The 15,724-nt window shown below is 42.5% G+C and overlaps 1 protein-coding gene across 1 annotated transcript in view; it reads left to right on the forward strand.

Moving 5' to 3' along the window:
• Positions 1–15,724, forward strand: part of DAB1 (DAB adaptor protein 1) — a 377,824-nt gene that overhangs the window by 303,760 nt on the left and 58,340 nt on the right. Inside the window, exons 6-9 of the mRNA XM_084872568.1 lie at positions 10,400–10,531; positions 11,132–11,251; positions 11,699–11,737; positions 13,277–13,342. Of these exons, the coding sequence (XP_084728694.1) occupies positions 10,400–10,531; positions 11,132–11,251; positions 11,699–11,737; positions 13,277–13,342 (357 nt within the window). The remainder of the gene's footprint in view (positions 1–10,399; positions 10,532–11,131; positions 11,252–11,698; positions 11,738–13,276; positions 13,343–15,724) is intronic.

Here is a 15,724-nt window from a genome sequence, read left to right on the forward strand (position 1 = left end):
AGGGCTTGGCAAAATTCGCTCTCTTCCGCCATGCTGCCAGCGTGAGTGGGACAGAGCCCATGCTAGCATGGAAGAGGCTCTTTTGTTTATTGCATCGGACTCTGCTCCCTGGTGGTCCTTGGGGATCACGAAGTCTGAGCGTAACAATAGGAAGGGTCAGAAACCAGCTGCTTCCTTGTGTGGACATGAGTATGGACTTGGGCTGCCAGCAACAGTGTACACACACACACACACACACACACACACACACACACACACGTTGAGATAGGTATATTACTAGCATTACCTCTGACCCAAGGACAAGTTCTACCAACTCAGAAAAGTGTTAAAGGTTTCAGTACCAGTTGAGTGTAAAGAGTTCTCCCGTGGCCTCCTTGGAATTCAACCAAGAAAACTGAATCATCCCATTCGAGGTCCTGGGGAGAGGCCAGGACTATGACTGATCCCCACCTAATGCTGAAGCTCAGAACTGTAAACTTAAAATGGTAAAGATATGTACCTTCACCACAATAAAAATATATACATACTAATTCTTACTGTACATCAGGCACCATACTTAATGTTCAATATTAAGTATATTCACCGCAAGCATCTTTGCTATAAACATCTTTGCATTTTTACCGCAAACATTTTTGCAGTACAATTAATTGGCCATAAGATGATTCACCGTGAAATATAAGATAACTGATTGACAGTTTGGTTTGCTGTTGGCATATTTAATGTATGTAAGCTGGTTGTCAGTTTGGTGTCATGTCTCCATTATATTTTATCAAGCTGAGCCTTCATAATGGGCTATACAGTGATGAGGAGATGTAGTGGTCTTAAAATAGCGCATGATGACAACTATGTGTAAACCAGATTGCAAACCTACATGTTAAATCAGATTGCGTGCTATGCTTGAAAATGATAACACAGATTGCAAATCCTTCGGTGAACATATTATCCCCTCCTACCCTCTAAAACCAAAAGTTTACCAAGCTACAGGAAACATAAAATAGGCTACTACTAATTCACAATAGTCTATGAGAGCATTAATTATATTTTTCAGTTGGAAACTGATACCTCTCTTAATGAAGGAAGAAATTGTAGCAAGAAAGGGAAAGTGCATTGCCGAGCAAAGAAACAAATCAAGTCCAAAAAAAATTGCATAATGCTATGAACAAAAGACCTTAAAGATTTTTTTGCAATAGTTCTTTTTAAATCTTGTTATCAATAGTTTGTTTTGTTGTGTCATTTTTAAATTCCTCTTTTGCTTTTTATTTTATCTTTGATGACAAAATTGCCTTCTGGCCAATTAGTTGTGTAGCAAAAATGCTTGGGGCCAAATGTCAAGAAGCACTCAGGATGAGAAGATGAGGAAAAAAGATATTGTTGCTGCTACTGCCCTGCAGCTGAGGCTTATGTATGTGCCCCACATGGGAAGTCCAGGAAGCTGTGAGGTCTTGCAGCTTGGTAACCAAGTCTCTGCAGAAAATTCAGGGGCACGTTTGAGAATAGACATCTGTTCTGAGGCCTGAAAGGGAAGGAGCTGAACTGTCCAGGCAGATGGACTAGCGTGTGCAAAAACCTGGGATGGGAGTATGGTGCTTTTGAGGAACTGAAGAATGGCCAGGTGGTGGGAAACAAGGGACCATTATGAGAAGTCAGGCAGAGGCCCTGGCAAAAGTGTTTGCCTATTTTAGGTTTTCCATAGCTTGGCCAACTTTTGGTTTTATCCTGTGATATAGTTTAAGCCTACGAGATCAACCTAATTAAATCTGGTAGATTTTCTCTCAGTCCCTTCACACTCTGGTGTCACTATTAGAAAAAGTGGATGAGTAGGGGCTGGGGCTACTGTGTGAATCCATGCTGGAAATCATGCCTGTGACCTGGGTCTGGTGATGGAGATAGAGAGGAATGGCCAAGGTAAAAGGTGTTTGGGAGTGAAATTGACAAGATATGGTTATGAGGGGGTGAGAAGGACAGGCTCAAGGCTGGTTGTGGAAATGAATGATGGTTTGCACACTAAATTCATGTAATAACAAATATTAAAATAAAGAAAAAAGCATTGTGCTTTTTTCTTTATTTTAATATTTGTTAGTATTTTAATTCATATCAGTATTTTGTATAGTTAATATAAAATTTTCAAAAATTATATATAGACTAGAGACCAGGTGCATGAAATTTGTGCAATGGAGGGGGTTCCCTCAGCCCAGCCTGCCCCTTCTCACAGTCCAGGAGCCCTCAGATGTCCTACTGATGACTTAGGCCCGCTCCCCTGTCCCTCTGCCAGAGGCAACCAGCTGATTAGGGAAAGGCATCACCAGTATCATCCCCTGGCTGCTGCTACCTCTGGCCTCCCTCTGCAGGAGGCGACCCAGCGATCAGGGGAAGGCAATGCCCCTATCACACATCTGCTACTGCCACTGTCAGCTGCAATGCTGCCTGAGCCTTGGTCTTTGCAGCCACTGTGGCTTGCCTGAGCCTCACCAGGCCCACATTGCCTGAGCCTTGGGCCCTCGTAGCAGCAGCAGCCATTGGCAGCTTGCCTGAGCCCTGGCCCAGCCCTGGGCAAATGGCAGCTGCCATGGGTAGCTTGCCTGAGCCTGGGGCCAGCCCTGGGTAAGTGGCAGCCACCATTGTATCCCCAACCCTGCAAGTCCCCGCCCACCCATGCGTGCTGCAAGTGCAACCTGCTGATTGATGGTTACTGTGATGGCCTCCCGACCAATTTGTGTATTACCCTATTATTAGATAAATAGGTCGACTGGTCACTATGACATGCACTGGCCACAGGAGGCAGACTTTTATCACAAGAAATGCCCCCTGGTGGTCTGTGCACTGACACAGCCAACCTCTTGCAGCCAGCCAACATCCCACAGTTGGCCAACCTCCTGTGGTTCCTCCCCTGGCTGGCCCCAATTGACCCTAATTGGCATCACTGGCCAGGCCAAGGGACCCCACCTGTGCACAAATTTGTGCACCTGGCCTCTAGTTATAAATAAGCAAGAAGCAAGAGTTCAAAAATCAGTAGCAATTCACCACTTGAAAGAACCCTTGCTAAGATTTTGTTGGATACATTTCCAGATTTTTCATATACATACAGACACAGAGAAAGAAATGCATACTTTTATTTTCAAAAACAGGAGTATATTAAACATACTATTTTGTGATATGATTTTGATTCATTCAACAAGATATTATGATTATATTTCCACTACAAAAAATAAATTATGTTCCCAAGATGACTTTCAGTGACTGCATATTATTTCATCCTATAGAGAAATGCAATTTCTTCAACCAGTCAGTTAATGTTCAGCATTTCTAAATTTTCACTGGTCTAATAGCACTTCGGGGAATATCTTGCATCCAAATCTTTGCTCACATCTTACATTATTTACAGATAACTGAATTTTTACAAGAAGATTCATAGGGTCAAAGTTTATGCATGTTTTCAAGGCTTTGAAACATACAGCCAGTCTGCCCTCCAGAAAAGTTGCACTAAATCACACTTCCACAAATAACAAAAATCACCATAATGGCCATAGCCCTTACTATGAGCTTTGCAGCCTTTCAGGCCATTTACATATGCTCACTCATTAATCTTCCTAACAGGACCACAGAGAGGCACTGTTATCCCCATTGTACACAGAAATCTAGGGGCTCAAGGAAATACCTGTTTCCCCACACTTTTGTCAACACTGAATGGGAACCATTTTCTTTCTTTTTTTCTTTTCTCTCTCTCTCTCTCTCTCTCTCTCTCTCTCTCTCTCTCTCTCTCTCTCTCTCTTTGTGGGAGAGGCGTGGCATTTTATTTATATCTGGCACGAAAGACTCAGTACATAAATTTGTGCACAGGTGGGGTCCCATGCTTGGCCTGCTGGGATTGGGCCCCAGCTCATGCCCTCAGCCTCGCAGCCCCACCTGGCACCCTGCCGTAGCCTGGTACCACCCTCTCACCTGCTCTATCATCCCACCTGTGGGACAATTGATTGGGCCAAGCCCCCTGACACTACTGTGGTCACCATCTAAGGGTGATTTGGACCTTGCTTGCACCCACCTTGGCCTGTCACTACCCATTTACCTGTTCTACCATCCCACCACAGCCTAGTTCTCATAGCACAACCTGCAGCTGCCACCCACTGCCAGCACAGCATCACTTGAAGCCCACCATGTTCTGTACTAACCTCTGGTGGTCAGAATATATCATAGTGGGTGATCAAACTCCCCATCAAACAATTTTGCATATTAGGCTTTTATTATATAGGATAGTTTATACTAATCAATGTAATATTTTCAACAACCTTTTAGGTTCTATGTCATTCTTTGTATTATAAAAGGAGAGAAAATAAGGTACAGAAAGTTAGAGTGATGTGCCCAGGGCTACACATCTGATAAAGGAAAGAGCTTAGATTTGAAGTATGTTCTCTCTGGTTCCAGAGTCTGTATTCTTTCCTCTGTTATCACACTGCCTCCTCAGCTAGAGACAAGGGTATTCGGAAACTTAGTCTTGTTCTTGAGTAAAACTTCTGGAAGATCTTAGAATGGGAACTCCAGGAAGAATTCACTCTGACCTTTTCCATAAAGCATATGATGATGGGGTGTCTGGGGCTGGTACAGAGGTTGCCTCCCAGCCTCATTGGTGCTGTGATGCAGGGAATACATCCAAAAATATGTTTGAAGAGAGAAAGGCCTTTATAATGAGCTTTTGTCTTGTGAGGTTTTAACTACTGTAATTGCCTATAATGTGAAGGAGTATATTTTTCTATGTATCTATTTTTATTGTGTCTATCTGCATACTTGCTTTTTTATTTTGTTTTATTTTTTATTAACTCAAATGCTGGTGGGTATTGTTTCTGTGAATAGTTTTGCCTACTCATACACATACATACATATACACACAGTAATAATATGAAGGCTAAATGGAGTAGAATTTATTCTTTACAAAAAGCTAGTGGTAAAATCTGAGATGATGACTTTCTAATCCATACTGTATTTAATTGGCTGTATTGAACCATGGTACAAATTAAGTCTTCTCTGTAATCTATTTTGTCAGATGGTAACCCTCCAAACAATTTGATACTTCATTTAAACATTGGTAAATGGCTCATGGAAATGCTAATGAAAAAAAAAAAGGATTTAATGATGATCAGCTATGAAACCCACTATTCACAAAATGAATCCTGTGTGAAATGTCTTGAATTAATCTGATTCAATTACTCATTGAACATTTATTGAGCAACTACCTTGTGCAATGTATGTCCTCAGATGCTTGGTTGTTCCTTTCTTTTTCTTCTTCTTTTCTTTTTAAATTTATCAAACATTAGCCAGCATTTATAATTCAAAAGGAGCAGTATTATGATCTAGGATAAGATTGAGGAGGACCAGACACCTATCTTTCTTTTTAGGAGCTAACATCCCCATAATGGAGAGAAAGTATGTTCTTGGGACCTAAAGGTTTTGCAAGTTTAGTTCTTTCTGCCTAGGATGCTCTTTATCCTGATTTTCTGGGAGCTCCCCATTTATAAGATGCTGGGTTCAAGGTCAGCTCTTTTGTCAAAACTCCTCTGACACCATTCCTCGTTCCTACTCTGAGCCCAAGTAACATCCTACTCACATGTTTATTATAAAGCTTGTCTTGCTGTGGTGTCTTTGCCTCTTTGTGTTATGCAGTTATTAGGTCCTTGAGGGAGGGACTCTATTCTAATAATCTGGATAGGTGTAGCACTTAGTATGATACCTGGACCATAACAGCTTCTCAAGAAATACATATGGTGTGAAAAACTGGATGAATGAATAAATGTGAAACAAAATTAAGAAGTATGAAGCATTCCAGATAGAAGAACAAATTCAATGCAATGAGATCTAGGGAAAGGTATTATGACTAAGGGGATTGAGACAGTCAAGGATGACTGATGTGGGAGCCAGGCCTCGAAGCATAGTTGTGATGTAGTTATATGGGGTCCATGAAGTGTGAGCCAGAGCTGAAGATGGAGATCAGCGTGACCAATGGCACAGAGGTGGGTAAGTACAGACCCTGAAGTGGGAGTGATGAGTTCTTCAGATTATCTGTATCCAAGGTTACCTGAAGTTCACTCATGGAAGGAAGGTCAGACTGGATTGAGGAGTTTGATCTCTGAATTGCCTTTGGAATTGTTCAGTAACAACTTTCGTTCACGAAGCAATGCGGGAGGGTTCTGAGTGGGAAGAGTAAATAAAGCTGTGGCAGAGAGATTGGGTGTTATGGAAGACTCCTTTTTGTTAAGATTGATTTTTGAGAGAGAGAGAGAGAGAGAGAGAGAGAGAGAGAGAGAGAGAGAGAGAGAGAGAGAGAGAAAGAGAGAGAGGTGGTGAGAGGAGAGGGAGAGTGAAACATTGGCATGAGAGTGAAACATCAATCGGCTACCTCCTGCACGCCCCCTAGCAAGGATGGCCTGTACTCTGACTGGGAATCGAATCAGCAGCCTGTTGGTTCACGAGGCAATGCTTAACCAACTTAGCCACAGAAGCCAGGGTAAAGCCTCTGTTTTTTAAAACCAGAATCTGGCTTTTGATTTTTTGGCAGTGCTTTAATATCTAGACTAAGTTTGTCCAAGGCAAAAATTGAGTTTTCAAAAGAAATGTGGAAGGATGACCAAAATACTCCCCATCTCCTTCAAGCTAGGCAATCTCTGATGCTTCCAGAACAACCCATGAGGTCCCAGGAATTTCCCATAGAAACCTGGGATGAGCAGTGCTCATCTCTCTCACCTCATCTTCCCATGGAGCACCTGGCTTCTGAGAGTAACTTCCAGATCATGCTGGCTTGTCCTTTTTTTGAAGACCCTTATAGCTGATCTTTACTCCGACCTGATTATGATCTTCTCTGACCTCAAATACCTGCTGAAATCCAGAACAGCCTCAGCTGTGCTTCCCTATCCAGCAATCAATCCCTTTTTCATCCCAGTTTGTCAGGGGTCATGGTTTTGTGAGAGAGACACATCAACTGGTTGCCTCTTACATGCACCGCAACCAGGGCTGGGGACCAAGCCTACAACTGAGGCGTGTGCCCTTGATCTGACTAGGGAGCCAAGAGTCTAAGAAAAGGAGGCCTTGCCAAAACCAGTTTGGCTCAGTGGATAGAGCGCCGGTCTGCGGACTGAAAGGTCCCAGGTTCAATTCTGGTCAAGGGCATGTACATTGGTTGCGGGCACATCCCTAGTGTGGGATGTGCAGGAGGCAGCTGGTCGATGTATCTCTCTCATTAATGTTTCTAGCTCTCTGTCCTTCTCCCTTCCTCTCTGTGAAAAATCAATAAAATATAAAAAGAAAGAAAAGGAGGCCTTGATTCTACAAAATCTTATTTCCTTTTCTCCATTCTTTGTTATCCTGAGTAAGGAGAATAGGACCTAGGTTTAGTACTGGGCCTGCCAGAATTCTGAGACCTTTTATGAATAAACTCAGTCCTTTTATGAATAAACTCAGAGTTGAACTAGATGATGTTTAAGGCTCCAACTGTCTTTGATTGTGCTGATAAAATCTACTGGAAGACCCGAAGCAATTTTGAGGCTCAATGAACAAGTATTTGTAAGATCCTCTGAGTTGCCAAGATGAATGCGATATTACAACTATGGGATTAGCAGGAATCTGATGTATTTGTATTTCCAAGTGTCTATATTATATCTGCACGGTTAAGGTGGTAGAAAGTTGAGACACATCCCCTCACTGACTCTTAGTTTCCAAATGAATGAGACACTTTCTGAGCATTTTTTTTTAGCATGACATAAAATTTACTGTGGAAAAAGACAATGTTACAAATATCTTTAAGCACTTTATGCACACATGCAGCTACGCTTTGCAAGACAATATTAGGTATCATCAGGCATTAAAAATGTTTTGATTTTAAAATGCTCAATGAGGATTCTCAGGTAAATTACATCATCTCTGTCTGTTGTCTTGCATCGTAGGTGATGGGTTACTATTGCACAATCATAGACAAATCTAATTCCACCAGGAAGACTTCTAATCGTGGTTTAATTTTAGAGCAATATTCCACTTGGCAATCAATAAGCTACTGTCGTCAAACTTTGATTTAATAGGAGACGTGGATAACATCCTCCATATTACACACAGAGAAGACTACTTTCAGGAAAGGGGCAGGAGAAAGTCTTTGTCTCCCTCTTCCCCTGCTGCCTACCATTGGCTCTCACAAAAGCCTATAAATCAATACCCACACGTAGTGTGAATATAAGCCTCATCAATTTTACATCATTAACACCATGGAAAACCTACCGCTCTTTGAGCAGTTTTTTTCTGCTGGCTAACTATGTGCTCTTAATAAAACAAGGATAAATGGATTCTAATATTCTCCTAACAAACACTTATTTCTTCACCAACCTTGTTTGTGTTGAAATCCACTGGAATTATACAGTGATATCCACTTGGGCAGCTAGGGATACTGGGCACTGACAACCCCTTCAGACATGAAGTCCAGTGGGCAGCAGGCAACCTGGACAGGGTATGATTTCGAAGGGAGCCTCACAAGGGGAGTAAGGAGGTTAGTGAATGGTCCGGATTAAGAAGGGTAAGGTGTGGCAGTAAATCCTGCAGGGATGATTCACAAAGTTAGAAGCCTGGAAAGAAAGGTGGCATCAGTATGGGAAGAGATGTTTTGGAAGTCCCGGGCCAGAGGTCCAGAACTAAGGTGATGACCGGCATGAGAAGCAGATGTCTACTGTCTTCAGAGGCTGGTTGTGCTGTGAAGTTCTGATGGCTCATGGATTAAGAGAAATAGAATAATACCTTGGAGAACATCTAGTCCAGTGGTTCCCAATGTGTTCATGATGTAGTTCCCATTGAGTGCCATGTCTTCCTCCATGGACTCAGGAAGGAGGAAGATTTGTGTCTCCCTTCCCAAAAAATGCATTGATTGTCATTCACGTTCCTACCTGAATTATTTAAACCCATAATGAATTTCCAATGAGAATTTGCTCAAAGATTAGCCAAGGAGCACAGCTACCTGGTACAATCCCAAATAAACTTGGCATTTTCATTTGCATGCACAATGAAATGTGCAGTCTTACTAGGAATAATTATTCATTTCTGTTTAGCTTTTTTAAATGTTTAAAATTGCTTGGGAGTTCTTTTTATTACCTTTAATGACCCAGTAGGTCCAGCACTTTGGATTAGGAGTCACTGACCTGATACAAACATTTCATTTGATAGAAGAATGCACTGAGGCCCATATAGTGAGTGCCTTATGCTCACACAGTGGCTAGAATTCAAGCTTCTTAATAGCCAGCATGATGAAAAAGCTCTTCAAGTTATAAGGATCTTAAGCAGATGCATACATAACCCTGTACACAGAGTGCTGTTTAATGACTGTGTGTGTGTGTGTGTGTGTATGTGTGTTTTAGATATACTTAATAGGCAAATGGTTATAAAGGTCACTATCGCCAATAGGATGGTGAACATTATTTGTTGAAACTTAAATAATCAAGGCAGGAAGGTCTGTTTCAAAATATTTTCAAATTACTGACCAGCTATCCCACCTTACCTTGTTCAACAACTTGGGCCAGGCACAACACAAGGTTCTGGAATGACAGAGATGAGAAAGACAGACCTGGTGGGGAAAACAGGCAAAGGGCCAGGCAAATATGTCAGAGAAAGTCTTGGGAAGCAGGCCCCTAGGGAGCTGTGTGTGAAGAGTCCATCAGGAGTTTCACCATCACTGAGACTGACATTCCATGGAAACACAGAGGGAGAGGGTGGGAAAGCCTTGTTCAGGGGAGGTATCACAGAGGTGGTGCTATTTCAAATGGCCTTTGAAAAAGGAATAAGATTCGAACCAGTGTATAAAAGAACAGGCAGACAGAAAGAGGGGGCCAATTCATGAACAGCCTGAGATATGGGGGACCCCACGTCTAGCCTAGATAGTGTCTTTGGACAAGTTAGAGAAAGGGCTTTGATCCTCAAGACACTCAGTCACCATCTGTGAGAACATTGTAACCATGCAAAGGCAGGGGTTCTGTGATTGTGAATGGCGCCCCCTGTGGCTGTGCAGTGTAGGTCTTCCGCCTGGTATGTGAGTGTGCTCTATATCCAGCCAGAGCTTGGACTGGGCTGTGTCAAGAAGGATGTAGCAGAAACTCCGCCACTGAGCAAAGCTGACTGGCTAGGGAAGGCTGAAGGAAGCCAGCTCACAGACGCTCCGCCAGCGTTATGAGCAGTCCTGTTTACCTCTCGGGTCACAGCCCTAAGACCTAGGAGGGGAGCCTCCCTCTCTCATGGGCAGGCACAGCTCTCTTTCCTTCCATCTGGACCAAACAGCTTTTCCCAAGCCCTGCGGGCCTGTTCACACATAGCTGAAACACATCTCTCATTGATTAACAACTCGAAGGGGAAGTCCCCTCAAATCTGCTCTTCCTTTTGTCTCTCGCAGGCCCTTCAGCATCACCATGCTGTTCACGAAATTTCCTACATTGCAAAGGATATCACAGACCACCGAGCCTTTGGCTACGTTTGTGGGAAGGAAGGAAACCACAGATTTGTGGCCATAAAAACAGCCCAGGCGGTGAGTACCCCGTCCAAAGAGGGCACCTTCCCTTGTAACTTGTGGGGACAGTCACACTGCTGGTCTCTGGATGTTTGCCTCAGCGATACTGATATTCAGGTTCCCATCTAGAAAAGATCAACAGCCTGGAAGCGGGAAAACACCTCATGACCATCAGGGTTTGTTGCTATTTTTGCTAATGGGTATTTCGCAAGGACTATTTTCCTTTCTGATTAAGCAGGTTTGGAAGTACAGTATACAAATAACTTTCCTGGTGTTCATAGCCTCATTTAAAAAGAAAATAAGAGAAAACAAATAGCCACTTTGCATAAGGCCTACTCTAATTTTATTGTATCCGAAATTACTAATAAATAAAAGCACTGCCTTTTACGCCTATGATTATTATGAATTTACAAATATAATTAGTTGGAGAAATGAACTTTAGCCTAAATGCAATTTACTAAACCAATACAAACAAGGTAGAATTAATTAAAGATGGAATTCTTTCAGTTGAATAGGAAGAGGAAGAGCTGTGGGTTGTGGCCAGCACGCACAAAAGTGGGTCTTTGCAGCTCAGGCACATCCCCTATTAATAATGCGTTTTACCACCTTTCTCTCCAGGCTGAGCCTGTTATTCTGGACTTAAGAGATCTCTTTCAACTTATTTATGAATTGAAACAAAGAGAAGAGTTGGAAAAAAAGGCACAAAAGGATAAGCAGTGTGAACAAGCTGTGTATCAGGTATAGCTGTGAGTTTATCTCGGTCCTGGGGAAGATTGGGGCTTAAAATAAATAGATGTGAAAACTGACAGTCAGGGCTTCTCTTCCCGCCACCAAATAGCAATAAAGATGAAAGGCTTGCATGTAAATTACAAGCTCAGAAGCAAGCAGTGAGAAATGACACCTTATCCTCTGAAATTCTAGACATGTAAGAGAAACGGAAATCTCGAATCCAGAGGAAGATTTCAGGGGAAGACAACGAAAGAAACACAGTTGCTCTTGCTGTTGTTACAGTGGGTGGGGGTGGCTACAAGAGTTTTGTGGTTGTTTTCTGTGTGTTTTCTACCTAATGGCCACCAGCCTGTCCTTCGCAGAACTGGTTTCTTTACTGTCCTGTAACTTCTGAATCCAGTCTCACTTCTCTCCTATGTCCTCTGCTCTCACCCCCCCGCCCTCGCTCTGCTGTAGACAATTCTGGAAGAGGATGTTGAAGATCCTGTGTACCAGGTAATTCCTGAAACCAAATGGGTTTTTAGGGTCCAGAATGGCGAGGCCTGTGGTATAGACTTGAAGCATCCACTTCCTGTGGAGCCTAGGCTGGGACAATATGCTTTCTGAGGGTAAGGGCTGCCAGCTTCCATGAGAGCTAGCATCAGGGACATGGGGTGCTTTCCCATCTTGCCTTGTGCTCTCCCTTCTTGCCTTGCCTCAGCCCCCTCCACGATCTGTAAACGTCTGATCCTGAATCTGAATGTTTTCACGAGTCTCTTGAATATTCTGAGTTCATGAGAGAGAATGAATAATGAGGTGGTTTCTCTGAGTCAAGAACTGGAGATGGGAACTGGCATTCTGATATTTGAATGCAAACCCAAAGGATGGGTCTGTAAGCTTTGGAAAGGCTGTGAGAGGCCTCTCCCAGCTTGATCAGCCAGGCTGCCTCTCTCATGAGCTGGCTGGTGTCCAGAGGCTGTTGTGAAGAGGGAATGGGAGATCCTAGAGACACCCCAGCCCACAGCTTTCTCTGCATGCTCGTCAGGTTGCAGCCCAGGTGTACCTGGAGACATGACTTCTCTTGGGCTCAGGTGTGTGCTCTGCTCAAACAGATGCAGGGAAGAGAGAAGAGGTGGCCCCTGTCCCTCACCCCAAATGCTTATTCCCAAGGAAAGAAAGAAGCCCAAACATGTACTTGCTGGACATAAAAGAAAACCTGAAACTTGTATTTCTAACTGGGACACACGTGAGTTATAGATATGTGTGTGTCACACTTGCATATGTGTGAATGCATATTTGCACACAGAAAGCTGCTATGCCAAAATTAAGATAATATGGATTTTAAAAGCAGCATAATATGGATAACTTGTAGTGGAAGAATTACCTAGCACATAAGACTAACAGAAGTCATATGCACTTAATGACGGCCCTTGCTTTACAGTGAATGCTGAGGTGAGGATTTGTTTATAATGTGAGCTCAGCCCTTAGCTAACTGGCTCCAGAGAATGAAGAATGTTGGCCTTTTAGAAATGGGCTGGTCCTTTAGAGTCACAAACATGCACATGGCCATTCTGATATCTAATACTTCAAACTGAGAATGAAATCCTGGTGGTATTTATGGAATGAGGGAATTTGGGGCTTATGAGCCCTTCAAAATTGGCTTAGGGACCTGAGCCTTGAGCAAAGGGAGGCCACTGCTATGATCCAAAGTTTATAAAGTTGGGACCCAGACATTCCCAGGAGTCGCCATTCCCACTCAGCATGTCGCACAGGCAGGCAGTACCGAGATAAATGCTGCTGAGTGAGGAGGCTGTGACTGCAGAGGAGCTGCTGGGCCCCATGCAACCATTGCGAAGGACTGGCTGCCAGCCATCTGCAGATTTCTTTAGAAAAGGCAGAAATGTGCAAGGCCCGCTTTTCAGTGGTTTTACTAAGATATGTTCTCTTGTGCCCGTTTCTTTAATGCTCACTGTGGTTTATATCTTGAATTCCCAATGCTTTTTTTTTCCTCTTTCTTTTTCTTCTGACCTTTCCTCTCTGGCTGCTGCATAATAGTACATTGTGTTTGAGGCTGGACACGAGCCAATCCATGACCCCGAAACGGAAGAAAACATTTATCAGGTATAAAATCGCTTCTCTCTCAGCATTGTACCTTCACCAGCAGATGTTCTGCGGGGTCTGAAGAACCAGGGCTCTCTCCGCACACTCCATGCAGGCATTCCAGGCTGGTTAAGATATCTCTGCTTTCCGCTTCCCTCCAACTTACCAGCAGTTTTCATACCTGATCATGGGATGGTTCATGGCCAGTTGGGTACAGTGTTTTAACTTATAATAGATCTTAACTATTTTCAGTCGACCCAAAATCAGCTCTTCCATTTTTCTAAATTAATTCATTGGAGAGTTGTTGTCCATAATATAGCAGGGTCCTTTGTTTCTCAAAAGAATGTGTTCATCTGGTTTCTTTAAAAAGCTCTCCACACTACTAAAAATGAAGTACAGATTCAAAAATTATACTTGAAAACAACATTGGGAAAGCTCACTGAAAAAAAGTAAGGATAGCTAAAGGTTTTACCCCTGCTGAAGGGAAGGTAAACTAATGTTCTTAAATGTCCTCTTATGTGAAAAACCACTAACACACTTTTAATCCATTTCATTCTCACAAGTACTCGATGAAGTAGGCATTCGAATTCCACTTTCACTAGGGGAAGCTGAGACTCGGAGAGGCTGAGTAGCTTTCTCAGGGTTGTACAGTTATTTAGGACTGAGATCAAACCCAGGCATGTGTGTGAAGGCTAAGCTCGCGCTTCTGCCTCATGCTTTTCCATCAGAGAGTTTGAGTAATTGCAGCCTAGCAACACATCAAGCAAATGTAACAACCTCCAGTTTTTCACTAATTAGAATTTCAGTCTTAATTTGAATATAAACATTAGAGAAGTAGGAACAATTTTAATGTATTTCATAAGTGATTTTAATTTTCTTAATTCACTTAGTTGTGTGGTCTGTTATTCTGCCTTGGGCACACATTACTTGTGTAATAAAAGCAAAACAGATTTTCAGTTTGCATCAAATGCACGGAATGCTAAATGACCAAAGTATAATGTTGGCTCCATCAAGTGCTCAGTTTTAACCAGCCCCATGGAATAATCATCTAAGCACAGTTGACCATTGAAACAATGGGTCTAAATTACATGAGTCCATTTGCATGTAGTTTTCATTCAATAAATACCTGTACTGTTTTCAATTTTTGGTTGGCAATCCCAGATGCAGAGGGCTGACTGTATGCATTGCTCTATCCCATCTATATAGGGAACTTAGCATCCACCAATTTTGGTGTCCAGTTGGGAGGGGAAGAGGGTGGTGTCCTGGAACTGATTTCTGGTAAATATCCAGGGACAACTGTTTTCAGGGAGTCAAAAGTTATACACAGATTTTCAGTGCAGGGGGCAGTGCCCTGGATACCCATATTGTATGTTTATCAACCTGATCTGTCTGGATTGGATCCAAGTGTGAGGTTGTGCTTGGAGGTTTTGTTTAAAATCATCAATGACAAAATTTCTGTCTTCAAACAGATAAGTTGCATCTTTGTCTTCAATGGCAAATTTTCAAGTACAACCTGGCAGTGCCAAAGGAACCATGAACCAATATTCCTCTGAAGAGAGAGCACCTTTTATTTTTCACAGTTTTCCTTTTCTTAATTTTTATTTATTTATTTTTTAAATATATATATATATATATATATATCTTTTTTAATTTTTTTACAGAGAGGTCGGGAGAGGGATAGAGAGCTAGAAACATCGATGAGAGAGAAACATAGATGAGAGAGAAACATTGATCAGCTGCCTCCTCCACACACCCCACAAGGGATGTACCCACAGCCAAGGTACATGCCCTTGACAAAAATCGAACCTGGGACCTTTCAGTCCACAGGACAATGGTCTATCCTCTGAGCCAAACTGGTTTCAGCAATTTTTATTTTTAATTGCAGTTTATATTCAGTATTATTCTGTATTAGTTTTAAGTGTACAGCATAGTGGTTAGAACATCAAATATTTTACAAAGTGTTCCCCCTTATATTTCCAGCTTCCACTGTCACCACACATAGTTATTTCAGTATCATTGACTATATTTCCTATGCTATATTTTACATACCCATGACTATACTGTAACTACCAGTCTGTACTTGTCAATCCCTTCACACTTTCACCCAGACTCCCAACAATAGATGAGTGGATAAAAAGGCTGTGGTACATATATACAGTGTAGAGAGCACCTTTAAAAATAATAGACCCTTCAATATAAGAGGTCTCTGAATTCAGAGTTAGTTGTAGTTGGCAGAACTCCAGTTGTACCTTGTGGGGTGTATTGGGGGAGGGGGTTTTAGGCAAGTAGAAAACTGGATTATAGTTGTGGCTCTGTTGCCAACAACCTTTGGCTGAGTGGTACTGGGCCGGGTACTTGCCCTCTCAGAGACTCAGCTTAGCTTCCCCAATGACAAAATTGGGG

Source organism: Pipistrellus hanaki (genome assembly GCF_964339955.1).
Source record: "Pipistrellus hanaki genome assembly, chromosome: 2".
Taxonomy (NCBI): domain Eukaryota; kingdom Metazoa; phylum Chordata; class Mammalia; order Chiroptera; family Vespertilionidae; genus Pipistrellus; species Pipistrellus hanaki.